The following is a 26,819-nucleotide window of genomic DNA, read 5'->3' as shown; positions in this document are numbered from 1 at the left end:
ACAAGGAAAACAGAGTTGACGTCACGTGCCTTCATGAAGTAGGAAATTGACTGGAAACAATACAGATAGTTTTGTACACATCCAAGAGGATGGTGCCGGGCCTCACGCCTCACAGATCCCTTTTATCTTGTGTGATCCTTTCCACACCTCGGTGACAGCCCTCTTTGAAAAACAAGGAGAAAGGCTCAGAATGGGGAAGCAACTTGCCCAAGACCACACAGCTAGGGGGAGTGGGACCTCCGTCCAGGACTGTTTGACTCCCAGGTCTTGATGAGCACATTATTGTATTGTCTGCTGTCCTCATCCACAGAAAACCAGCCTGCACACTTCAGAGGTCCCTTGGAGGTTACTTGGATCACTCCTAAGAGCCACATTTACCCCCAAACCAGATTCCATGACCTGGGAACCATCTTCCTCGCAAGCCAGATCCTGTGTCTTGGGAGCTGGGCTTGGTGGGACAGAGGCAGGCGGCATCTCTTCTCTGGCACCTTAGCAGTGCTGTTTTATACTTTGGGGAAACTCTGCTTTGGTTTTTGCAAGAATCTGTTCCCCAGTCCAGATCTCTGTGTGACCGAGGTGGGAAGGAGCCCACATGTGTCTCCTTTACAGAACCTTGAACCCTAACTTCTAGTACGTGATGAAGATGTCTGGGTCCAGGATCCTGAGCTTTGGGGAAAACCCCCTCCCTGGTGCTGGACTGGAATGGTGTCACATGTAGTTGTGGGGATCTGGGCTCTGGCTTTGGACAAATTGAGTTTGAAACCTGGTGCTCTCTGGACTCAGTTACTTCATCTGTAAAATGGAACTGCCCATGAAGCTTGGTGATAATATTCACTTGTGCATTCATCCAGAATATAATTTCGGGGGCACTATGTGTCAGGCATTCACATTGGTGAACAAGATTGAGATGGGGCTTATATTCTAGTTCTAGAATATTCTAGAGAGCAAGTGAGGAAATTAGCACACCACTAGAATAAGAATTTCATAAAGTAAACAGTCTCAAGTCCATTCCCTAGTGACTACTCTGTCAGAGGCAGTGGGTGTTTCTCTTCTTTTAGTGATAAAATTAATCTGAGTGGTGCCAAGGGACTCCCTTAGCATATAATAGGCACTGATGGTGAGAGCCTAGAGGGGTCCTAGGAAGAACACAGCGGAGGGAAAGCGCTGCCCTGAGCAAGCATTCCTCGCTGAGCCTTTTCTCTGGATGCCTTTGAAAATCCTTTTGTAACTGCCCTTCTTCCAGGAAGGTTCATGCCTTCCCTGTCTGGTGTCATCACCCCAGAGATGGGTCAGTGTGGTCCTCAGACCTTCATGTGCTTCTCCCGAGGCAAGAAGTCCAGGGTAAAGAGGAATTCTTTTGTCCTCTTTGTGGATACTTATCCATCTTCTCTAGATATTGAGTCCTGACCTACTTCCACATGGGACAGACTTTGCCTATAAGGAGGCTCAGTCTGTGTCTAGAGGGAAAGTAATTTCTTGGCAAAGGACAAATGTGAGAAGAGCTCCCTAGCTCAGGTGCTAGGTACTCTGTGAGGCATTGAAGTCCATTATTTCATTGGATCTTCATACAACTCTGTGAGGTAGAGGCATTATTAGGCATTTTTACAGGTGAGGACATTGATGCTCAGAGAGGTTAAGTGACTTGATGAAGGTCACACAGCTAGGAGGGGGGAGAAATATGCTTCCTGTATCGCTATTATTTTTTATTGCTATTATTTTTTTCTAATTATATAAAATACACATAGCATAAAATTTACCATTTTTATTTTAAATTTTATTGAAGCATAGTTGATTTACAATGTTGTGTTTAATTTTTGCTGTACAGCAAAATGACTCAGTTATACATATATATTCTTCTTCATATACTTTTCCATGATGGTTTATCACAGGATATTGAATGTAGTTCCCTGTACTATACAGTAGGACCTTGTTGTTTATCCATCCTATAAAATTTACCATTTTAAAGTGTACAATTCAATGGCATTAAGTACATTTATAATATTGTGCAACTATCACCACTATCCAGTTCTAAAACATTTCCGTCACCTCAGATGGAAACCCCAGACCCATTTAACAGTCATTTCCCATCCCCCTTCTGCCCCCAGCCCTGGGCAACCACGAATCTGCTTTTTGTCTCCATAGATTTGCCTAGTCTGGGTATTTCATATAAATGGAATCGTCACATGTGGCCTTTGCATGTGGCTTTTTTCACTTAGCTCATGTTTTTGAGGTTCATCTACATTGTAGCATGAATCAGTACTTCATAATAGTGAATAATATTCCATTGTCTGGATAGACCACAATTGGTGTATCCATTCACTTTTTGATGGGCATGGGAGTTGTTTCCACCTTTTGATTATTGTGAATACTGCTGCTGTGAACATTGTGTACAGTTTTTGTTTGAACACCTGTTCTCAGTTCTTTTAGGTATATGTCTAGGAGTAGAATTGCTGGGTCAGATAGTAATTCCATGTTTAACTTGTTGAGGAATGAACCATCAGACTGTTTTCCACAGTGGCTGCGGCACATTCCCGCCAGCAATGGAAAAGAGTTCCAGTTTCTCCATATCCTCACCACCACTTATTATTTTTTGACTTCTTGGTTATGGCCATCTTAGTGGGTGTGAAGTGGCATCTCATTGTGGTTTTGATTTGCATTTCCCTAATGACTAGTAATGTTGAACATCTTTTTATGGGCTTATTGGTCATTTGTATATCTTCTTTGGAGAAATGTCGATTCAAATCTTTTAATTTTTTTTTTTTCTTTGCGGTACGCGGGCCTCTCACTGTTGTGGCCTCTCCCGTTGCGGAGCACAGGCTCCGGACGCGCAGGCTCAGCGGCCATGGCTCACGGGCGCAACCGCTCCGCGGCATGTGGGATCTTCCCGGACCGGGGCACAAACCCGTGTCCCCTGCATCGGCAGGCGGACTCTCAACCACTGCGCCACCAGGGAAGCCCAAATCTTTTAATTTTAATCTCATTTTTTAATTGGGTTGTTTGTTTTTTTTACTGTTGTTTTAAAAAACTTTTTGTAAGGCATAAGTTTAATTCAGAAGTAAAGTGCACAATTTTTGTGTACAGTTTGATGCATTTTTATTTATCAATCCACCCAGGTGACTGTCACCCAGTCAAAACAGAGGACGTGTCCAGCCCCCAGAAGGATTCTTGGTTCCCCTTCCAGTCAGTAACCTCCCCAAAGAAAATCACTCTTCTGGGGTCTCTCACCATAGATTAGTTTTGCCTGTTCTTGAACTCAATGTAAATGGAATCATAATGGACTCATACAACATAGACCTGTTTTGTGGCTGGCTTCTTTGGCCCAACACTGTATCTTTGAGGCTCAGCCATATTGTAGTATAGCAGTAGTTTCCTCTTTTTCATTGTCGTGCAGTAGTCAAATAAACGAGTATACTGCGATGTATTTATCCATACTACTATTGATGGACATTGAGATTTTCCCCAGTGTTTGCCCATATGAATGACATTGGCATGAATATTCTTACACAGGTCATTCTGTGGACATGGGCGGTCATTTTGGTTAAGGACATAATACCCTGGGGTGAAATTGTTGGGTCAGAGCATATGTTCAGTTTCAGTAGATACTGTCAAATTGTTTTTCCAAATGGTTGTACCCATTCACAGTCTCACCAGAATTTTATGAGAATTCTGGTTGCTCTGTATCCTTTGCCAACATCTGGTGCTGTCAACTCTATTTTAGCCACTCTGGTGGGACCTATACTAGAATTTACTTGACATTTTTTTTTCAGCCAGTGTCTCTTCCTCCATCTCCTTTGTTCTTCCTCTTTCTCTTTTCCTTCTCCTTCTTTCTTTTCCTTTTCTTCCTCTTCTTTTAATGCTTCTTAGTGTATTTTACATAAGGCTGTATACTGTGAAATAACTGCATGAAATGATGGACTTGGTGTACAAAATCAATATTTCAAATTTCAACTTTTAAAATACAAAAACGGCATCCACGTCTCATCTAAAAGCATTGCCTGTTCCTCCACACCTGGGGAAGTGCAGCTTCTGTTGTCTGGCTGACTCCTCAGTACTCTTTTTTTTGCCAGGGCCCCTGTTGATTCTTGCCACGCTCTGGGCATGCTTGAGCCAGAAATGAGGGTTGTTGCCTGTGGCCAAGGACCACAATGGATTCTCAATAAACATCCTTCCAGTGTTAGGCTTTTCCAAACTTCCTCCTTCCCCACGCTCGAGCAGCTGAGCCGAGGGTCCCTAAGTACTCCCCCCACCTCTACCCCCTCTCACCCAAGAACTGGTGTTATTCTTTGGTTTTGAAAAGGGTCTTTCCTGGAGGTCTCCTCTTGGGTAATCAGATCAGGCCAACTGCAAAGGATTTAAATGGCCCAGTTTGAGGGGGAGGGGCAGCGCACGCAGCTGCGGGTTAGGCCAGCGGGCATTTTCTTCCTGTTTGGGGAAATGGCTACTGGATTAGCACTTTGCTGCCCAGGGTGGTGTGTGAGAATGTGTGTTTGTGCCTGTCCTCCTGCCATGCCTGCGAGGAGCCTGCCTGTTCCCAGCCCTGTCATTTCCTGCCAGTCGGCAGGGCCAGATGCCCCAGACCCCGTTAATGATATGCTGAGGGGTTTGGCTGGTGAAGGCTTTCAGGTGCAAGGGGACACAACCCCACACTTGAGGAAGCTGAGGGGCCGTGTGAGCCAGCGGCTCGGCTTAGCTCAAAATCCAGCAGACTTTGGGGAGAGGAAACGGTGCAAAGTCTAAGCATCAGTCTGGGGCTTCCCTTGGCAACCTTTGTGATAAAGGCTCTGAGAGGCTAGCTGGCAAGTGGGCATCGATCAGGAGCCTTATGAGTGCAGAGCTGTCCGCCAGATCCAGACAGAGGTGGCCAGAGGCTGGCGAAAGAAATAAGATGCATCTCCGCCCTCAAGGAGCCCATATTTGAGAATTAACTGGGAAGATGCTGATAAACAGTCCTCCTGACTCACAGATCGAAACTGGGACACAGTCCTTTAGAATTCCCTGCCCGCCCCCTGCCCCCCCCACCCCAGATGGAGGATGTCAGGTCCTAGCCTGAGCTGGGGCACATAGACGTGGTTGGGAGTCTGTGGACCCGGTATCTGATCTTGGCTTTGCCACTGTGGCGTGCCTGCTTTGTGTTAGGTGCTGGGGATACAGGTTCTTCCATTGTGTGTGGGGGGCACAGGCCATGGGGGAGACAGACATTCAGTAACCACATAAGTAAATGCAGAATTCACATAGTGCTGGGAGCACATGTAGCCTAGAGATCTGACTAGTTCTGAGGATTGGGGACAGTGTCTCTAAGGAAGTGATGCCTAAAGGTGAGTAGGTCTCCACTAACAGGATGGGGAATAGCGCCCCAGGCAGAGGGACAGCATGTGCAAAGGCCCTGAGGTGGATGACAACTTGGTGTGGTCAAGGACCAGGGAGATGACCAGAGTCAGAGGGTGACAAGGTGACGGTAAAGAAGTTGGAGAGAGGGTGTTGAGGGTGCTATGAAGCTTTTGTAAGCCATGGGAAGGGAGAACAATGGAAAACCTTTGGAAGTTTTTAAGCTGAGGGTGACATGATACAATGTACCATTTTTAAACATCACTTTAACTGCTGGGTAGAAAATACATTGTAAAGAATTAAAAGTCAGATGGTGTTATTCAGCCATTAAAATGAATGATGTTTTGATACATGCTACAACATGGATGAACCTCAAAAACATGACACTAAGTGAAAGAAGCCAGACGCAAAAGGTCACGTATTGGATGATTCATTCCATTTATATGAAATACCTGGAATAGGCAAATCCTTAGAGACAGAAAACATTAGTGAGTGCCAGGGGCTGTAGCAAAGGGGAATGAAGAGTAATGGTTTCACGGGTAGAGGGTTTCCTTTTGGGATGAGGAAAATACTTGGGGGGCTAAATGGAGGTAGTGTTTGCACAGCATTGTGGGTACTTAATGCTATTGAGTTGTTCACTTTAAAACGGTTAACCTTATGTGAATTTGACCTCAATACAAAAAAAACAGAGCAAAGGGAAACAAAAGTGGGATTAGGATTTTAAGAGGCAGCAGCAGCAGTAGCTTAGGTGAGGGAGGAAGGTGGCTTGGTCCAGAACTGTGGGCTGGAGATGGAAAGTAATGAACCAATGTGAAGAGGTGGCAATTCTCAGGATCCTTTTCGTTCAAATATGCTACGCAAATCAGGACGGTTGGAAGAACTTTGCTAGATGCCAACGTTGGACTAGGCCTTTGCTGTCCCTGGTAAAACAAGCACATTTTCCTAGGCACAGTTTGTGGTCCAGCCTGCCATGCCAGAGAGCCCGTCCAGAAAGCGGCATGTCCACCCAGTGCTGATACAGCCCCAGAGGATGGAGCTGCCCGTGCCAGCGTTTCATGTTGCTGCTTTCCCCAGAATTGGCCCCATTTCCAGAAAAATACATTTATGTAATAGACATCTAATATCTGTGAAGATCATGGAGAGGATGTTCCTTTTAACGGCATCTGCAGGATATACTGAAAAATAGCCACTAAATTTTAGTCACGGCCACAGTCGTCAGACACAGTTGGTTGTGTCTGCTTTCCCCTCCAAGCATGTCTGGGTAATGAGCACAGATGGTAAAGGTGAATCCTACGTCCTGTCTACAAAGACTTCCTTGGTGGGTGGGAAGCGATATAGAATTTCCTTCCGCTTTCTCTGATTAAATAACCATTCATCCTCCCACTTTCTCTTCTTCCTATCCTCTCTTCCTCCTTTCTTTCTATCCACCTTTCCATCCTACCATCCCCTCCTCCTTCATTGCATCCATCCATCCATCACCCTTTCATCCTTTGACCTTTTCACCCTTCCATCCATCCATCCATCCATTCTTCCATCCATCCATCCTCCCCTTCCCCATCCTTCCATCTTCTCATTCTCTCTTTCATTCTATCCATTTGCCCTCCCATTCTTTCATCCTCTCATCCTCTCTGTCCATCATTCATTCCATCCTTCCACTTTTCACCCTTTTCCCCTCTATCCACCCATCCATCCATCCATCCATCCATCTGTCCAACTAACATTTATTTACACACCCCTTCTCTGCTCCACCTGTGGCCATGAGTGCAGCAGCATTGAGCTACGATTACACCTGTGCTGGGTTAGACTTCCTTCTTCTTTTTATTTATTTTATTTTATTTAAAAATTTTTTATTGGAGTATAGTTGATTTACAACGTTGTGTTATTTTCTGCTGTACAGCAAAGTGAATCAGTTACACATATACATACATCCACTCTTTTTTAGATTCCTTTCCCATATAGGTCATTACAGAGTATTGAGAAGAGTTCCCTGTGCTGTACAGTAGGTCCTTATTAGTTATCTATTTTACATATAGACTTGGTTCTTCTTGCATAAGGGATCTGGCCTCATCACTTAGTGGCCCAGTGCCTCAAGGCTGCCATCTGTGTTTGGGAGATCATCATGGTACCTATTGCTGCAGGGTTTGACTGCATCCTCTTCGTCTGCCAAGGGTCGTGGTGGGTTGAGGGAGCTGCTGGATGTTTCAGGTGAAAAACATGGCTTGGCTTCTTCAAGGTTAAGCCCCTGCTATACAGACAGCCAGTTGAACCTGCTCATAGTGACGTTAACATCAGGTCACCTGAACCCTCATTCTGTGCCGGGCCGCGTGCCAAGCACATGATCCCGTAGAATCGTCATCCATCCTTCTTAGGTAGGTGCTGTGGTTTCCCCCATCGTCCAGGTGAGAACACTGAGGCACGAAAAAAAAGGTGAGTTCACTTTCCTGAGGTCACAGTCAGGACCCAGGCTCCAGACTCCCTGACCCCAAAGCCTGCGAGTGTAACTCCTACATTGCACTCCCTCTGTGTAGACTCCTCTGTGACTCTCCACCACTGGACGCTCGTGTGGAACGAAACGCCGCCACCCCCGCTGCCTGCTCTTCTGCAGCCACGGTGCTGCTCTAGCAGGAGGCGCCTTCCTGGCTGCCGGCGCAGCGACCACGGGGGGCAACTCTGCAGGCACACTTGAACTCCTTAAAGCTGAGGGGCAGCAGACTCCTGGAGAGGGTGACTTTTAGGCTGCCTGTGTGGGAGGCCTCTAGTCTTAAATGAACACCCCTTCCTGGGCCCTCCATCCGGATCTGTGAGCATTTCCGAGGCAGGTTTGCTTTGGCCACAAGAGGGCGCCCAACTCCTGGCCACACCTGAACAGGGCAGTGGGGGAGTTGGGGGGAAGGCGGTGAGGTTAATTTTGGAGCAAACTCTGTTCAGCTGATCACCTAAACTCCTGGGGAAGGGGAGAAATGTTTCAGAACCAGCCCAAGAGGTACATTCTATTCAGCTGGGGCCGAGCTAGGGGCTGAGAGCTCCAACAACAAAAACCACAGGTTCCGACCCTCAAGGAGCTCAAAGGCCTGGAAGATGGAGAATTAAAATGCAGCGTTATGAGTGGCCGTCTTCATCCAGATTGATCATTTAATAGACATTTCGTGAGCACCTACTGCGTGCCAGGCTCTGTGCTGGTTGCCAAAGATGGAGAAACGAACAATACAGAGTCACTGGCTTCAAAGACCCTCAGTCCACTTGGGAGACAGAGCCTAAAAGAACAAATTTGGAAAATATAGGAAAGTGCAGCCACAGAGATATAGAGAGAATATTTTAGGAGGATGGAGGAGGAACACCAACCCAAGCTAGGAGGAAAGGGGGAGTATCAGGGAAGGCTTCCTGGAGGAAGAACACTCAACCCTGGTTGGGATGGACTGGGGTGTCAAGGAAGGCTTCCTGGAGGAGAGGACACCAGAGTTGTAAAACAACGTATGGGGCCTTGACCCGACAAAGAAGGGGAGGGTTTCCCAGGCCTTGGGAAGAGCATAAGCCAAGGGTTGGAGGTGAGGAGTATGTGGCTGGAGCCCAGTGGGAGGGAGCACAAAGTATGTGGCTGGAGCCCAGTGGGAGGGAGCCGGAGAGGGTGGCAGGGCCAGATGGAGGTGGGGAGTGGTTACTGGGTGCCACGCTAAGGAGATTGGGTCCCCCCCCCTCACTGTGTGTGCTAGGGATACATTTCCCTCTCTTCTTTTTTCTGTCTCCCTTTCAGAGCCAAGAAGAAAAGCAAGCCGTTGAACCTCAAGATCCACAGCAGCGTGGGCAGCTGTGAGAATATCCCCTCCCAGCAGCGCTCCCCGCTGCTGTCCGAGCGCTCGCTCCGCTCCTTCTTCGTGGGACACGCGCCCTTCCTGCCTTCCACCCCTCCCGTCCACTCCGAGGCCAACTTCTCCTCAAGTAAGTCCCCGGCAGCTGCGCCTGCTGCCCTCCGCACCCGGGGCGCACCCTCTTCTTTTTCTTCCGCGAAAATACTCGGGAAGCGCACGCGGAACACGCCTCATCCACGGTCCGCCTGCCGCCTCCACCTGTGCCACTCATGCCCCTGGGGATGGTTTCGGAGAGAAGGGGGCATAATTGGGAGGCTGTTGTCATTGGTCCCATGCGCCTCCTCTTTTTAGGCCTGCAGGTGTGTAGGGATGACAGCGGGAAGCAAGCATGCAGGGCATTAAAGGAAACATCAGCCTTTTCTCTCCTCTGCTTCTCAGCAGTCCGGTCACAGGATTTTTCCTGGCCACTGTGGATAAGGCATCTCTGATTCAATGTTGTAATTTTCTCCCCCACCGCGGGTCAATGCGCATAACCTTTACATCTCAAAGATGGATTTGGGTTCAAACTGGGCTGAGCGTGGCCTGGAGTGGCTTACATTCTGCTCCCATGAATTTTGCAGCAAAGTGGTTATTCTTGGGAAAGGAAATGGAACTTTCTGGTGATCAAGAGCTGAGGTCTCAGAAGGTGTTTAATCTTCTCTGCCTAGAGGCCCCTTTTGCTGAACAGGCACAGATGTGGTCAGAGGGGAGCCCCTGAATAAAGCCCAACCAGTCCGCCAGCCAAGACAAAAACTTTATTGCCTGGGAACTCAGGAAGAGGAGGGGGTGCTAGAATTTGTAGGAAATAACCCCTTGCCCTTAATACAGCCAGACTGTGTCCACATGTTGATGCTCTGATAAATGATAAGTGTTGTTTACTGAGCACCAGTATGTGCTACTCACCCACATGTGTGATATCATTTAGTTCTTGCAATAATCAGTGGTACAGATGGATTATTCCCATTGTGTAGATGAGGAAACTGAGGCCCCGGGACATCAAAGAATTGCCTAAAGTCACACAGCTATGGAGTAGTTGAGTCAGGATTTGAATCTGATTCTTTCTCACTCCAGAGTATACAAGCTTATCTCTCATGCCTGATTTGATAACCAAGTTCCTCAAATATCCAGTGGGATACCTTTGTCTAAATGTGGGGTTCTATTCCTTACCTTTACATAAGGGTTTTAAAATTTTTTTTAGGGAGGCCATGGGCTCTTTAAGAATTGGATGCAATCTATTAATTTTCTCCCTGGAAAACTGCACACGTAACGTCCAACACAAATGTCCAGTGTCAAGACTGTTGGGTTCAGAACCTCTGCCTTAGCCCAGCTGGGTGGTTGGCCCGGGGCAGAACCGTGAACTCAGTTTACAAGCCACAGATGTGTCTCATGAGTCCACTGCAGGAATCAGTGGAGGGTCTGGTACCAGAAGAGACTTGTGTGGACATCAGTTAGGATAAGTTCCAGAGCCTGGCTTATCTCAGTGCCCAGAGGGTAGAGGCCCTGAATCAAGCAAACTAAAATAGCACTCATGACACACGTTGACGCCAGAAGAGGCCGATTTATCAATTTGTCAAGAGAAATCACCGTCAGAGAGACTCGAAACACTCCATGACGGTGGGTGGGCCTGCGTGGCAGTCACAGGGCTGCGTGGTGAGCCTGGACGAGAAAAAAGGGGACGACATATCCGATGTGTAACGACAGCAGGGTGGGGCAGGGTGTCACGGCCCTGGAGGGAGCTGCCTGGGTTCCAGTCCCTGCTCTGTTACTTTTGAGCAGTGTGTGGACCTCGAGCAAGTCAAGAGCCTCTCTGAGCCTCAGTTTCCTTCATCTGTAAAATGGGGATAACAATAGCTTTACGCCATAGATGGTTGTGAAGATTAGATCAGCTCACATTTGTCAAGTTGTCTGCACAGTAGTTGGCCAGAGTAAGTGCCTGATAAATGATAGCTGTTGTTCTGATGTTTATTGGCTCCTTAGCCTAGTAGCGTTTCCATCCTCTGGCTCTATGGTTAATTTTGAGGCTGTGGCTAAATGCCTTTCAGTTCACACTCCCCACTTCCTTACAGCCCTAAGAGTGCTTGGAATTTACCTTGGTGTGATGCTGGGCGGCTGCTTCCAGCAGCCATCTGTCTTCGTGCATCGCCATCCCGTGAGTGAATGTCAGCATGGCCACCTCAGAGGGCTTGACCATAGCCCTGCACTTTAATTCTGGCCAGAGTAGAAACATTTCCAGCTTGCTGAAAAAAAGAAAAAAACAAACAAAACCACAACCCACAGACTTGCACTTTCAGACCTCTGCTTCTGCCAGAGTTTTGCAAGGAATCGCCATAGCTCCCCACTTTTCATGCCTGCCCCATCTGCATCTGAGAGGAGAGGCTTCTCTGCTTGCCTGTGGGCAGGAGCAAAGTTCTGAATTAAAATCAGCTCCTGATACTAAGATGCCCTAGAAGCACTACTGTCTCTTTGGACAGTCCTGGTCCTTGTATGCAGAGAGGTTGCTCTGATCTCCCAGGAAGGAGAAAGATAGCACTTTAGTCTCAGTGGGGGAACAAGTGTGTAACCCAAATATTAGCTGGACCCCTATGGACCAGTCCCATTTTCTTTGATCCTAACAAATGATAGAAACAGAGGCAGCCTGTTGGAATAGGCTTCAGATCAGGAAATGAGACTCTCTCTGCTGAAGTCTCAGTGTTGTCACCAATTGTCTGTATGACCTTTGTCCCTGCTGAGCACGTCAGCTGCATTGTCACAGTTAAGATTCACTGCACTCTTTGAGGCAGACATCGTCATTCCCATGTTACAGATCAGGAAACTGAGGCTCCAAAAGGTCAGTGATCTTGCCCGTGTTGTAGATTTTGAATCCAAATGCAAATCTAACCTGCATCCCGTCTTCCTGTCTCTATCTGGGTTTCAGTTTCCCCAACTGTACAATAAGAGACTCCATGCAGGTCCATTCCGGAGCTTAGAAACCCTAAGGCTTACCCAGTGAGTATGCAAAGTGGCTTTTCCTAGGCAGATCTTTTGACTCACTTAGAATGCTGATTTTGGAGTCTCCAGGCCAGGGCTGTTGGGAGAACATGGCTGCTGGCACCGGCTCCCCCATGCTTCCTACAGTCCCGATCTCATGTCACTCTGAGTTGCAGAGGAGAACTTCCTGCCTCTGGGCCCCAGTGCCAGCCTTCCTCCCATGACCCAGCCAAGGGAGCCTCTGAGGCTGTGTCCCTGCCAGTCTGAGTCTGTCCGCCCGTTTGTCACAGTCAGCTCTGGCTCTGGCTGTGCTGTGAAGGGTGGTGATCCTGCATCTTGTTACCCCTGATGGTAATGCCTGGAGTCAGCATTAGGAAGATTCCAGCTGCAGAGTGGCCGAGTCTTAGACCCTTGGGGTGCCTAGCCACCTCGGATGGGCTGCGAGAAGCACTTACCTCCTTGGGGCTCACCCTCCTTCCTTGGTCTGGGGGTGACAAACAGGGGGAGGGAGGGAGGTAGAAGGAGCCCTGGCTTCTGAGGAATCTGTGTCTAAGGTTAGCTATGGACGAAACATAAGGTATTAGACTCTGCTGCTCAGTGTGGAAGATGCTGACTCAGGAGTGAGCCTGCTTCCCAGAGAAGTAGAGAACCACGGACTCACCTCTCCATCCTCGCTGTATTGATTTATTCCATGCTGCCTTCATGCATGCCATGTTACCCCCGTGGTATCTGATTGGATGCCCTCCACCCATGGACCATTTTTGGTCCAATAAGCTGTGTGTCTTTGGCTCCTTGGAGGGCATCTCTGATCCCAGCTGACTTAGGTAGCCTCTGTGATCCCTATAAAGAAGATTCTTCAGAATGAAAAAAATGCCACCTACAGCATCATTCATTACTGGCTGGCAGAAGTGATTCAGGGTCTATAGCAACTAAGTGATGGCTGACATATCTTTGGGCACATCCCTGAACCCCGTGGGCCTGTTTCTACCCGGCAAGGATGTAGTGAGGACAAAATGAGGAAATCATGTAAATTTCCTAGCACAGGGGCCAGAGCTCAGAGCACTGAATCTCAATAGAGGGTAGCTCGGGGAGCTATTGCTGTACATTATGTGATGGGAAAGCTTGTAACAGTGATGAAAATGACGGTAATAATAGCAATGGCTTTTATTGTGCGTTGCCAATGCCCCAAGCATCATCAGTTCAGGAGAGGAAATTTACTTCTGTTATTTTGTTTAAGCTTCACAGTCCTCCATCAGGTAGGTACTATTATGATCCCCATTTTACAGATGAAGAAACTGGGGCTGAGAGATTTAAGTAACTGGCCCGAGGTCACAGGCCAGGAAGGAGGTGGAGTTTGCAGTCATTCTGAATCCGCCCGTCTGCAGTGCTGGGGTGTGAAATGGCCACGCTGTCTCCACTGGAACTTGCTTGCTCAACAAGTAGGGAGCTTCACTTGTTCAAGGTTTCTCTCTGGCACCCTTGCTTAGTTGGGGGATTTTATGGCGGGGGCCAGCCTTGCTCCAAGGGCGCCTCTTGTTCACCAGAGCGTTGTGCTTGCTTAGCGATCAGCACCCGTGCTGGCTGGCAAACTATGACCCCGCCGGACTCTGTTGCTGATGTTTCGGGGACCCGCCGTGCCAGGTGGTAGCCATTCCTGTGGGGGCCAGGCAGCTGCAGAACGTGGCCAAAAGATGTCATCCTGAACATCTTTGGTGGAAGGTGAGGAACGATGGGGGACTTTGCCACCTGCAGTTTTCTGGGCGTTTATTAGCTGCCTGGGGGTGGGAGGTTGAGCACTTCAGGGCAGCAGCTACAAAAGCCAACAGGTGACTGATGGCACCTGGACATCCCCACCTTGGCCCAGTGGCACCCGCTGGAGTTTGATACGAGGCCCCGATCTTACGAAATACTGTCCTTCACCAGGTGTTTGAAAGACAGCATGCCCTCGCCTCGTCCCAGCTCACCATGCCCTCTTCTCATCTCTTCTCCAAGCAACTCCCGTTCTTTGTCCTGGAGACACAGCGACAGGTAGCTGACCCTCAGTTGAGGGCCCGGCCTCCTGTGCCCTGAGGCTGAGTCAGAAGCCTGATTTGTTAGGGTGGCAGCAGCAGGTAGCAATAAAGACTGATGAAGCCGAGCTGTGGCCTCCCAAGGAACCAGGCACTGGGAGGGCTGTACAGAGACTCTGGATGGGGGTGATTATATATTGCGGTTTAATGATCCTTGAGACCAAGGTTCATTACCCTCCCTCCGCCTGGAAGAGGGGTAGGAGGAGTGTGTGTCTTGACAAAAATTGGCTGCCTGAACCATATTCTCATCTCCGAATCAGGAGAGATTTTGAGAAATTTGTGTCTGACCTGATTCAGTGGTGGCAATTCCAAGGGGAAAACATATACCCTGTTGGAGTGACCTGAAGGACTTTTCTCCCCAAGAATGAGCCAGCGGAAAGCCTGCTCCCACTGCCCTCACCCAGGAGACACAAGAAGCACCCATGTCCCATGTCACCTGGCATCTTTGCTATATTTAGAAACCAGCAGGTCGCTAACACGTACTGACCTTCTGCCCTTGCCAGGCAGGTGCTGGTGTAGGTGCTTTACAGGCATTCAGATATATACACCTGGGAACAAGTGAAATGACACAGAAAGTTTCATAATGAAACATTCGCTCCTTGCACCATCCCTCTCCCAATCCTGCCTTTTTTTTTTTTTTTTTTTTTTAGGTACGCGGGCCTCTCACTGTTGTGGCCTCTCCCGTTGTGGAGCACAGGCTCCGGACGCGCAGGCTCAGCGACCATGGCTCACGGGCCCAGCCGCTCCGCGGCATGTGGGATCTTCCCGGACCGGGGCACGAACCCATGTCCCCTGCATCGGCAGGCGGACTCTCAACCGCTGCGCCACCAGGGCAGCCCCCAGTCCTGCTTTTTAAAAACCCTTTCTGTGTCTGCTTCTTCTGGTGGACACTTCCACAATTTAAACTAGGTTGTACCAGGTTGTTGTGCTCAAAGCGTGTCCCAGAGCAGCACCACCTGAAAGCTCGTGAGAAATGCAGATTCTTACTTTCCTCCTTCCAGACCCACTGCATCAGAAGCCCTGGGGAGTGTCTAGGATTCTCTATTTTCACCAGCCCTCCAGGGGATTTTGCATGTGAACATTTGAGCATCACTCGGTTATATGTCATTTTTTTTAAAGCTTCTTTTGGACATAGTTTCAAACTTATAGAAAAGTTGCAAAAACAATACAGAGGATTCCTGTACCCCTTAAACTCAGAATCACTAGTTTTTAACAGTTCTTTACATTTGCTTCCTCTCTCCAGTTCCCCCGCCCCCAACCCTGATTTCTCTCTCTCTCTCTCTCTCCTCTCTCCCCCTCCCTCCTTTTGGTGGACCATTTGAGGCTAGGTTGTATACTCTCTTATATAACCACACAGAGTTACCAGATTTAGTCAACTTATCTGATCAAGACTGTCATCTAACCATCTTCCAATTTCAGCAATTTGTCTCAATAGCATCCTTTAGAGCATTTTTTTTTTTCTGGCGCAGGATTCAGTATGGGGTCACCTACTGCATTTAGCGGTTGTGTCAAGGGCTTTTGTCAAGGAACAGTTCCTTAGCCCTTGTCATTTGTGACTTTGATGTTTCTGAAGAGCAGGGACCAGCTGCTTTAGAGAATGTCCCTCAGTGTGGGTTTGTCTGATCTCTTCTCATGGTTAGACTCAGGCCGTGCAGTCTTGGCGGGACTTCTGTGTAAGTGGTGCTGTGTTTTACCTTGTGCAGACCCTCTTTGTGGGCCCAGGGCTGCCAGATCTTTGACTTTTTCAAAAGAAGTCAGAGACCGTGACGTTTATGAGAAGACTCCCAGTTTTAAAATGTAAGCACCCAGTGAAAAATCTTTCAACGATGCGTGAACCAGTTTAAATAACCCCATGGGCTTGTGGGTCCTATTTGGTCTTGGGGTTCCCAGTTTTTAACCTCTGCTCTAGAATCATGGAGGTCGGAACTGGTAGGTGCCTCAAAAATCACTGAGTGCAAACTCTCATTTTACAGATGGAGAAACTGAGGCCAGAGAGTGGTAGGGACTTGCCCAGGATTACAGAGCTGGGGTTTGAACCTAGGTCTCCTGGGGCCTAACTAATGGTTCCCTCCGTTACACCAAGATGGTTGCAAAACTGAGGCTTCTGAAAGTGTACTGAAAGTGCCCGAGAGGAGGGAAACAGTGCCTTCATTTAAAAGATGACATGTTTTGTGTGTACGGGGGCACTGGTGCTGTGTGTGTGCGTGTCGGGGGAGTGCATGCAGGTAGGTATGTATGTTTTATGTGAGGCTACTGCTGGATTAATTAATTAATTTATTTATTTATTTATTTATGGCTGTGTTGGGTCTTCATTTCTGTGCGAGGGCTTTCTCTAGTTGTGCCAAGCAGGGGCCACTCTTCATCGCGGTGCGCGGGCCTCTCACTGTCGCGGCCTCTCTTGTTGCGGAGCACAGGCTCCAGACGCGCGGGCTCAGTAATTGTGGCTCACGGGCCCAGTTGCTCCGCGGCATGTGGGATCCTCCCAGACCAGGGCTCGAACCCGTGTCCCCCGCATTGGCAGGCAGACTCTCAACCTCTGCACCACCAGGGAAGCCCCTACTGCTGGATTTTTATCAACTCCCTCTTCTCTGATCGGCCCGTATATTTTGGAATTCCTGCCTTAGCACAAAGTTTGGGCTCAGCATGCAATGGGCAACCTTAGACCTTTTGTTATGATTGCTCCCACCAGGAATTGTGGCAGCAAAAATCGGTTGGCAAGTGGTTGGTGCTAGGAGCCAGGGGGGGCATCTGTGCTTCTTGGAGTGAGCCCTGATTCTCAGTCAGGTACACACTGGTGGCACGGGCATCCCCTTCCCTGTCATCAGGACCTGTGCCTGATTGTGCCTTTGTCCTAGTAACAACCCCTCCTGCACAGATAAGTGTTTTTGAACGGACAGTACCATTTCTGAGCATTCACTCTGTGGCCAGCATTGTGGGCCTTCAGCCACTCAGGATCTAGAGAGCAAAGGAGAGAGGATTCTGCTTGTTGCCCTCCAGAGCTGTAGAGCTGGCTGGTTTGGGCATCACTGAGGCAGGAGCTGAAGTTGCTAGACTTCGATGTAGTCTTTGGGATTTTACGGATGGCTCTCCTGCTTTAACTGACCAGAGAAGCAGGCTCCCAAGCAAAACTGCCAAAAACTATTTTGTTAATCAGAAAATAAGCAGGTCTTTATCGCTGTACGATGGTGGTAGTATGGACATGTGTCTTGGTTTCAAGTGACAGTAAACAAACTTGAGCTTTTTTTTTAGTGTCGAGGTCATTTATTGGCACATGTAGCTGAAAAGTCCAGGGGTTGCATGAGCTTCAGGCTTGGCTGGATCTAGGGGCTCAGTTCATGTCAGGACTCCATATCTCTCAGCTCTGCTCTTCTCCAGGAGGGCTTCACCCTTAGGCTTTCCATGTGGTGGCGATATGGCCTTAGGAGTTTCAGCCCCTTCCCTCTTCTGGTCCACAGTAAAGGAATGAGATTGTTTAAGTCTGAGATTCACTGAGTCAACCAGAGTGACCACATGCTACCTCTGAACCAACTGGTAGGGCCAGGGAAATGGGATGGAAATTTACTGGCTTAACCCTGGGCTGTGATCTTTACTTTTGGGCTTAGAAATGGAGGATTTTGCCTAAAAATGGAACATGAATGCTGGGGAAGCTGACAATCAGTGTCCATTAGAGTAAAAATGATTAATGAGGGTCCCTGTCCTCAGGGGCTTTGAGGAGCATCTTCCTGGCCAGATTAGTTCATGATCCAAGATAGTGGGGCCATGTCTCCCCTATTGTACAGACAACCCTTTCCTTTTTCTGTGTCTCCCTTGGGCTGTGTTTCTCAGTGATCCCTGGCAAGGAATTTCTTTTCTATCCCTCTGACACTCCTGGGGGGTCTCCAGGAAGCACACAACCTGCCAGGGAAGGTTAACCCCCGGTTCCAGGTGGAGACTCAGCTCCACTCTCAAGGTGAAGCCGTAGCATCCTGGCATTAGCCAGGCACAGAATTGAGAGTTACACAAACCTGGGTTTGAATCTCATTTCTGCCATTTATTAGCTAACACCTCTGAGCCTCAGTTTCCCCATCTTCAAAATGGGCCTAATAGGCCTTTCTTGTGGAGTGGTTATCAGGATGAAATAAGAGGATGCTGAGCACCGTGCCTGGTGCCTAGGAAGCATCACCTGTGTTGCTGTGGTCATCGATACTATTATACAGTGTTGGGGTTTCGGTCAACTTTGGTCCTCCCTGGTTTCTGCTGGACATCAGTCCACCCCCCACCATACCTAAATGGAACCATCACTACTGATTGAATTCCTGACGTGTAAAGTGTGATACTGAGTGTATCAGTCCTTGTGGGCTGTTAGGGTCCTTGTGCCCATACCTGCCATAAACGACATGTCCTTTGTGAATTCTGATAACAGAAGCTTTTCTTTTTCACAGACATAGGGTCTGCTCTTCTTCTCATCCCCAGGACTGTGCTCCCAGGCTCCCCTCCTGACCTTTCCTGTCACTCAAGTGCCACACAGGCTGTCCTGCTCTAGGGTGTAGCTCTGATAACTCTAATTTTCATCCCAGGCATTTTACCTATCTGTTACTCCTTTTGAGTGGGAAGCGTCCTCCTTTGCCAAAGAACAGGCTGCTTCCTAGGCCTCAGGGGGTCCTGTCACAGCCCCCCATCCCTGCTGGCCTGGGGAAATCCCGGCATTTCCGTGCCGCCTTTAGCCTCAGCACTTCCTGGAAACCACAGCAGCCGCTGTGAATATTTAGGCCAGGGCTCAGCTACTTTTTCTGTAAAGGTCCAGAGAGCAAATATTTCCTTCCAGCTTTGCAAGTCGACAGTCTCAACGACTAACTCTTCGATAGTGTCGTGAACACAGCCTTAGGTAACCGAAGGTGCAGGGCTGTGTTCCAATAAAGCTTTATTTACAAAACAGGCAGTGGGCTGACTTGGGCTCAGACTTCAGAGCTAAACGAGACCGCGTTTCAGAGCCCAGCTTTGCCGCCTACTGGCTGGGAGGCCACGGGTGAGTGAGGTCTCTGAGCTGCAGTTTCTCATCTGCAAAGTTAGGAGAACGGTCGGGTCTCCCTCATAGGGCAGTTGTAAGATTAAATGAGAGAACGCCTGTAAACTGCTAGCACAGGGCCAGGCACATGGTGAGCAGGCAATAAGTGTCAGCAATGACTATTTATACAATGTTACTAATGTGTGTATCTGTTATATATAACACATATACGTTATATATGTTACATACACACACACGCACACGCACACACACACACACACACACAGAACTGAAGCAGTGTGGTTTTTGGTGAGGCTTCTCCACTCACCTTATTTAATGAGGCCACTTGGTCCCCATGAGAAACCAATGTTTTTCTCCAAGGCCCCATTTCCTGTCAGGGGCTGCCATGCCCACAGCCCAGCTGATCCACACTGAGGTGACTGCCCCTTCACAACCCTTTCTGAGCAGTCTGGGATTCTGTTTCCATGGGCATTGGATGGGGAGGCAGACTATAAATCGAGGTTTGCACCAAGGACAAACAGCCTCTGCTCACGTGTAAACTTAATTCAGATGTATGGTGTGGGGGATCCAGGCATCTGGACAGAGGCGGTAGCCCTTTGGTACTCAGTTTCTCGTCCTTTTGGAAATCCCACAGAACCTGGACAAAGGAGTGAGGGTTATTGGCGAAAGAGGGGTACCTGGCTTAGAGACCTCCAAGACTGCATTTGTCAGGGCTTTTTCTGGTGCAGAGACCCACCACATACCAGCTTCAGCAAATAAAAGGGAACTTTCTGGTTTAGGTACTGAAAAAAAATCTAGACATAAACAAGGGCTTCAGGAATGGCTGGATCCAGGAGCTCAGTGTCATCAAGCCATGTTCTTTTTCTCTCCCATCTCACAGTCCTGCTTTCCTCCTTATGGGTGTCATTCTCAGTTAGGCTCTCCCTTCATGGTGACCTTTGGCTGCTTCGGGCTTCCATCTTTATAGATCTAAGTGCATCAACCCCACTGAACCAATTGGATTGTGATGAAGGGGAATAGATCTCCAAGGAACACCTGGATGATGTAACTCCCTGAACAGAGATGCTGAACAGGCAAGAGCAACAACTGCCCCTATAAAAAGCCACTGATTGATGGGTTGGGTACCTGTGATTCATGCTCTCACTTGTTTCTCTCCTCATTGAGTAGCTAGGGGGATGAACAATTACTAATTCAGAAAAAGAGAATGAACCCATCTGATGAGTATTATTTCCTTTTCTGTCTACTTGAGATTCCTACTTTCAGAGGGTGTCAGAAATCTTTCTTTTCCCCTTCACCGTCGACTTCCAGCTGGCTGTGAAATAAGAAGGAACTACTTCTAGCCTGGTGGTTCCAACCTTGGCTGTATATCCCAATCACCTGGGTGAGGGGGGCTTTTCAAAATTCTGATTCCCAGGCTGCAACCCTGTCCAGTGACATCAGAGCCACTGGAGGGTGAGGCCCAGGCATCAGTACTTTTTATGCTCCCCGGGTGATTGCAATGTGCAGCCAAGGCCGAGAATCACCGATCCAGTGGGAGTGGCCAGCGTGTTCAGAAGCTATCCTAGACAGGCGGAGGTAAGCTCTTGTAGGATTTTCTGAACACCTATGTCATCAGTGTAGGTGCTGCAAACTTTCTCTTCTCATCTCAAGCTCTGGATATAAATAGAAGACAAGTTTTGGTCTGCAGTGTCATCCCATGTGATTTACAGGTGTTGGGGTCCTGCCAGGGCCGTGATTCACCGCTGCCATTCCTGCTTGCTAACACACTGATTACTGCCAGATTATCTGGTCCCCTTGCTGCACCTTCAGCCAGGTGGGCACCGAGGCGTCAGCACAGGCCTCTGAATGCACATTTGCAGAGGTGGAGGAAGTGGGTGGGCAGACAGGTGTGAAATACAGACAGGACTGTGGTTCCTGGGGCGGGTGGCAGACAGATCAGGCTATGGGGACAGCGCCAATGAGGAGACTTGGACAGCTGTCCAGAGGGCCTCCAGTATCTGCTGTTCCCCTCCTGGGTCATTCGTTCATTCAGTGCTTGTGAAGGGCTTACAAAGTCAGGAGCTGTGCAGAAGTCTCAGAATCAAATTGTTGACCCCATACCTAAGGTTTAAGCAGGAGGAAACCCTGCAGTTCCTAAATGCTGGTGCTAATGGGTCAGCTGCCTCTGAACCTCTTTCCCATTCCATTCTCTGAGGCTGAGCCCAGAGTCTGGGTATTGAACAAGCTCCCTTGGAATTATGTCACAGAGACCAGCCCCCAGAGGAGGGTTAGGGCCTGGGGCTGTTTTCAACTGGCTTCCAGCCAGATTTTAAAAAAAGGACAAGAAACAAACTGTGTTTCCATGAAGTACGTTAGTGAACTTAATAAACAGCCCTTTAGTTTGAGATAACATCCATCAAAACTTTTTGGTGTTAAATGTCCTTTTTAAAGTGAAATGATGGGTAATTGTAGAGGGTGATTGTTTTTTACATAGTGTCCTTACTTAGAAACAGACATGGCTAACTAAGCAGTCTCCCATTTATTAAATTTATTAAATTTCTATAAAATTCAAGTCAGGAATCCTTTCTCTAGACTGGAGTTTTAAAGGTTGATTATTAGTATTATTGAACAAATAAAACCCCTTCTTCAAAAAGAAGCTTATATAAGCCCCCAGTATATGAATCAGCAGGTTCAAAGGGCAGTTGTTCTGGGTTATGTCCATCAGGGGGCTTTGTGTACCATCCCCGAGTCCCCTCAGTGGTGGCCTCTGAGACACGTCTTTGAAACTCAGTTTGGAGCTGCTATCCTGGAAATTTCTTTAAATGATGATTTGAGTGGGAACCCAAGGCTCTAGGACAGACAGTGTTTTCCCAAACTCCTGATTCCTAATTGGGTCCACTCATCCCAAGGCCAACATGTCAGTGATGAATTAAAAAGACCCTCCCATCCCCCACCAACCCCAGAATGCACTTAGCACTAAGGTGCCAGGGGGTGTGGTATTCATTGTAACAACCCTGATGTTCTCACTTTGAAAAACAAGAAGAGCATGGTCTAGGGAAGTGACGCACTTTCTCAGGATTACCAAGAGGGAGGAAGGACTTGGGGTCAGGACTTGGTTTACCTTGAGGTCCAGAGCGCTTTTCTGCTTTCCCTTATGCTACAAAGCCAGCTCTGGCGTGTCGGAAGGAACTTTGAAAATATTCAGGAGCTATGGCTTTTCCAACAGTATAACTTTCGAGTTGATCTCTTCAAGAGCCATTCCTCCATCTGTCCACCCAACCAAAAATATTTCAGAGTGCCTCCTCTCTGTGTGGGTACCAGAGATATGGAGATGTATAGACATTCAAGATCTCCATCTTCACGGAACATCCAGACTGCCGGGGGAGACAGAGATGAGCCAATTTCGGTGGTAATGAGAGCTGTAGAGTGGATGTCCAGGATGCTATGCAAATTAAACCAGAGGCGCGATGATGGGGGTGGGGCAGAGCAGGGATGCCTAGTCAAGCCAGGGAACCAAGGAAGACTTTCATGAGCAAGGGCTGTTTATGCTGAGACTTGAAGGCTAAGTAGGGTTAGCCAGATGACGAATGGGATGGACATGCATTTAAGGCAGAAGGAACAGCCCAGGCTGAAAGCGTTGGACAGGTTTCAGGAACCCAGGAGCCTGTGGATGAGGCAAGGCAGAGAAAAAGAGGTGAGACTGGCAAGGCGAGCTGGACCCAGATCCGGGATTTTAGTTTAGTATCTGGGGTTTAATTTCAGTGCTGAGGGAAGCTTCTAAACCTCAGGCTCCCGCACTGACTCACCTGTGCAGTTTCTACCCTTCCCTTCAGTGGCATCTTCCGCTCTCTGACAGGTGGATCTGTTATGGGTTGAATTGAGATCCCCCCAAAGGTATGTTGCAGTCCTAGCCCCCAGTACAGAATATGCTCTTATTTGGAAAGGGGGTCATTGCAGACATAATCAGTTAAGATGAGGTCATACTGGAGCAGGATGGGCCCTTCATCCAATATGACCGGTGTCCTTCTAAGAAGAGGGAAGTTTGGACACCAAGGCAGAAACAGAGATTGGAGGGATGCAGCTGCAAACCAAGGCGCTCCCAAGATCGATGGCCACCACCACCAGAAGCTGGAGGAGGTAAGGAAGGGCTGCATTTAGCCACAGGGGGCACATGACCCTGCCCACACCTTGATTTCAGGTTTCTGGCCTTTAAAACTGTGAGAGAATATATCTCTGCTGTTTTAAGCCACCCAATTTGGGGTACTTTGTTACGGCAGCCCCAGGGCACTAACATGCGTCCGTAAGGGGTACATCTTCAGCCCTGACGTTTGCGAGCGCGTTGCTCATGAGTCAGTCTCCCGGTGACTGTGTAATCAGTCTGGGAGTAAACTGGGTGCTTTTTGGGAAAATGACATGAGCTCTTCTCAGCTGTGAATTTGCTCATCAGTCAGTGCGTTCGAGTGATCACCTCGCAGATGGCCTCCTAGTGACCATAAAGAGTTAGTGCTGCTTCACAAGATGCCCCGCTGGCTCCCTGGACGGCTGTTTGCCACGCAAGAGAATCTGGACGTGCATCCCTCAGGGACTCCTGGCGGAGGAGGGGGTGGAAACCAATTAGACACAGCTGTTGCCTCCCACCTCGGGCACGAGGGTCTATACTGCCTGCAACACTATGGGAATAAGCTCTTTGGATTAAGCCATTTTCCCAGCCAAAAAAGCTTCAGCGGAAGCCCATTTGCATCCTGTCGTCACCCCACTTTCTGATTTAATGGTAAACTGGGTTAAGGCACTTCTTAAATCACAAAGGACACCCGCCAGTCAGATGCTGGCGCCTATGGAATGGGTGTTGAATGGATTAGAAACCCACAGTGTGAGTCGGGGTCTGTCATTCCTCACTGTGCAGTGTTGGCTGGGTTAGTCAACCTCTCTGAGACTCAGTTTCCGCATTGGAAAGTGAAGATTCTGCTACTTCCCCCACAGCAGCATGATAAAGATTAAATTCAAGAATGGATGGCAAAGTGCCTTCTGTACTGAAGAATTCTGCTCCATTGGTGAAGGCTGATCGAGAGGACTGCCAGGCAGGCTGACAGAGGCTTTTTTTTTTTTTTAATTTTTATTGAAGTATAGTTGATTTACAATGTTGTGTTAGTTTCAGGTGTACAGCAGTGATTCAGTTATGCATATTATATATCTGTTCTTTTTCAGATTCTTTTACGTTATATGTTATTAAAAGATATTGAGTATAGTTCTCTGCGCTATACAGTAGGACCTTGGTTATCTATTTTATATACAGTAGTATCAGTTAATCCCAAATTCTTAATTTATCTCCTCCCCTTTCCCCTTTGGTAACCATAAGTTTGTTTTCTATGTCTGTGAGTCTATTTCTGTTTTGTAAATAAGTTCATTTGTATCATTTTTTTGTTAGATTTCACATAGAAGTGATATCATATGATATTTGTCTTTCTCTTTCTGACTCACTTCACTTAGTATGGCAATCTGTAGGTCCACCCATGTTGCTGCAAATGGCATTATTTCATTCTTTTTTGCAGCTGAGTAATACTCCAGTGTGTGTGTGTGTGTGTGTGTGTGTGTGTGTGTGTGTGTGTGTGTGTATTATATATATATATATATATATATATGTATATATATATATATATATATCACATCTTCTTTATCCACTCATCCTGACAGGCTGGAGTGAAGCCCTCCACCCCTCTGTTTGGGGTTCGTGGTAGGAAACATCCCTTGATCTTACTGAAAATGACTGATAAATGGTGGCTGCAGGGAGATCTCCCAACCCAATGCTGTTTTGGGTGTTCTTCTCACTGTTTTTTCCTTTCTCTGAAATATTTTAAAAATATATATCCCAAATGAAAAATGGTGTATTTGCATTTATACATAATACGTATGTGTATGTGCTGATATGTGTATGTTTATAATCTATATACACTCTAAAGAATAATAATAAAATGTTAATGCAATATTTTAAAATAACAGGTGGGCAAACTATGACCTGTGGGCTGGCTGCCTGTTTTTGTTAATAAAGTTTTATTCAAACCAGAGCTGGGATTAGTGAGTGGCAAGTGAGGCAAGGTCATGTAAGTACTTATATAAAAGTTTGATATTTTGTTTCTCATGGATGTTTTGAACTCATTTAAAAATGTTGCATCAAAATATATTTATCTTGATACCTGAGTGTTTTGGCCACACCCTTAAATTTTTTCCTGCAGGCTAGTGCCTTACTTGCTTCACCCAAGTCCCAGCCCTGATAAAATTACTCAGGAATCTGAACTTGAACTTAAGAAATAGAGCATCTCAAGCTCCTGGAAGCCCTTTATGTGCATTCCCCTTCCGTTCCCCCGAGGGATGACGCCATCCTGGATTTGTTTTACCACGTCTTGCTTTTCTTTGTGGGAAAACTCACATGTACGTGTTCCTAAACAATACATAGTTTAGTTTTGCATGTTTTTGAACTTCACATACTCTGCAGCTTTTTTTTTCTTGAATATTCTGGTTTTGAGATTCATTCAGATCTATGTGAATAATTGCATTCATTTTCATGCTGTCACATCCTGTGTTTCACCAACTCTAAGATGCACGTGTCTCTCCGCAGTTCAGCACCTCTGAAGGTGGACTGTAATTTGCAATCTATGGCACCACATGGTCTCTGTCCTCCTGGCAGGGTCAGGCTGTCGTTGTCATTCGTCACCCATCCAGTGCACACAGACGTGGATCTTCATAATGTCGTCACTTCTGAGGTCCTCTGCTTTGTTGATCTTAACATGAGTTGAGTTTCATTGGAGTTGAAAAAGTCTTCAAAAATATCACACCATGACTTGGCTTTGAAACAAAAAATGTCTATACATATTGTCTATGCAGAAAGGCTTAAGGACAGGGCAGCATGATATATGATAAAATATGTCTAAATAAATCTAAAAGAGATTTTGAAATAACACTAAATTTAAGAATTTTAAGTGTAAGAAAGCACTGTGTCCTAGATAATTGGCAGCCTCTTTCTATCTTAGTGGTTCATAAATTAATGACCTTAACACTCAATGGCCTCTTAAAGGTCAGTGAAATATGGTAATATTCCATTGTGTGACTAGACCACAATGAATGCATGCATTCCTCTGTTGATGGACACTGGGATTTTTTTTCCCTCTGTTTTACTTTGAAGCATTCAACTTAATGAGATCAGAGTTTCTCGACTTCAGCACTGTTGACACTTGGGGATGAGTAATTCTTCATGGTGGGGACTGTCTTGTGCATTGTGGGATGTTTAGCGGCATCCCTGGCCTTTCCCCCCCCCGAGATGCCAGTAGTACCCTTCCCCCCAAAAACACATTTAAGAAACCAAAAGCGTTCCAGACATTGCCAAACATCCTCTGGGGGCCAAAATCACCCCATGGCTGAGAGAGAACCACAGGACTGGAAGTTGTATGATTGGCGGCCATAATGGTTGCATCAATTTATATGTTCACCAGCAACGCATGGGGTTCCTGGTTCTCCCTATTTTTGCCAGCTTTCATTTGGCCAGACTGTTGAACTACTTTGCCCATCTGGTGAGAATAAAATGGTGTCTCAGCTTCATTTCCGTTCGTACTTCCCCAGTTGCTGGTGTGGCTGAGG

The 26,819-nt window shown here is 47.5% G+C and overlaps 1 protein-coding gene across 3 annotated transcripts in view; it reads left to right on the top strand.

Annotated features, from left to right (window-relative positions):
* Nucleotides 1-26,819, top strand: part of KSR2 (kinase suppressor of ras 2) — a 400,523-nt gene that overhangs the window by 220,156 nt on the left and 153,548 nt on the right. For all 3 annotated transcript variants that reach the window (XM_029234471.1, XM_029234459.1, XM_029234465.1), the window contains exon 5: nucleotides 9,077-9,261. In XM_029234471.1, coding sequence (XP_029090304.1) covers nucleotides 9,077-9,261 — 185 coding nt within the window. The remainder of the gene's footprint in view (nucleotides 1-9,076; nucleotides 9,262-26,819) is intronic.

This window comes from Monodon monoceros, unplaced genomic scaffold (genome assembly GCF_005190385.1).
Source record: "Monodon monoceros isolate NGI ecotype Baffin Bay Population unplaced genomic scaffold, NGI_Narwhal_1 Super_Scaffold_1, whole genome shotgun sequence".
Lineage (NCBI taxonomy): Eukaryota > Metazoa > Chordata > Mammalia > Artiodactyla > Monodontidae > Monodon > Monodon monoceros.
This window is presented reverse-complemented; position numbering and strand designations above follow the sequence as displayed.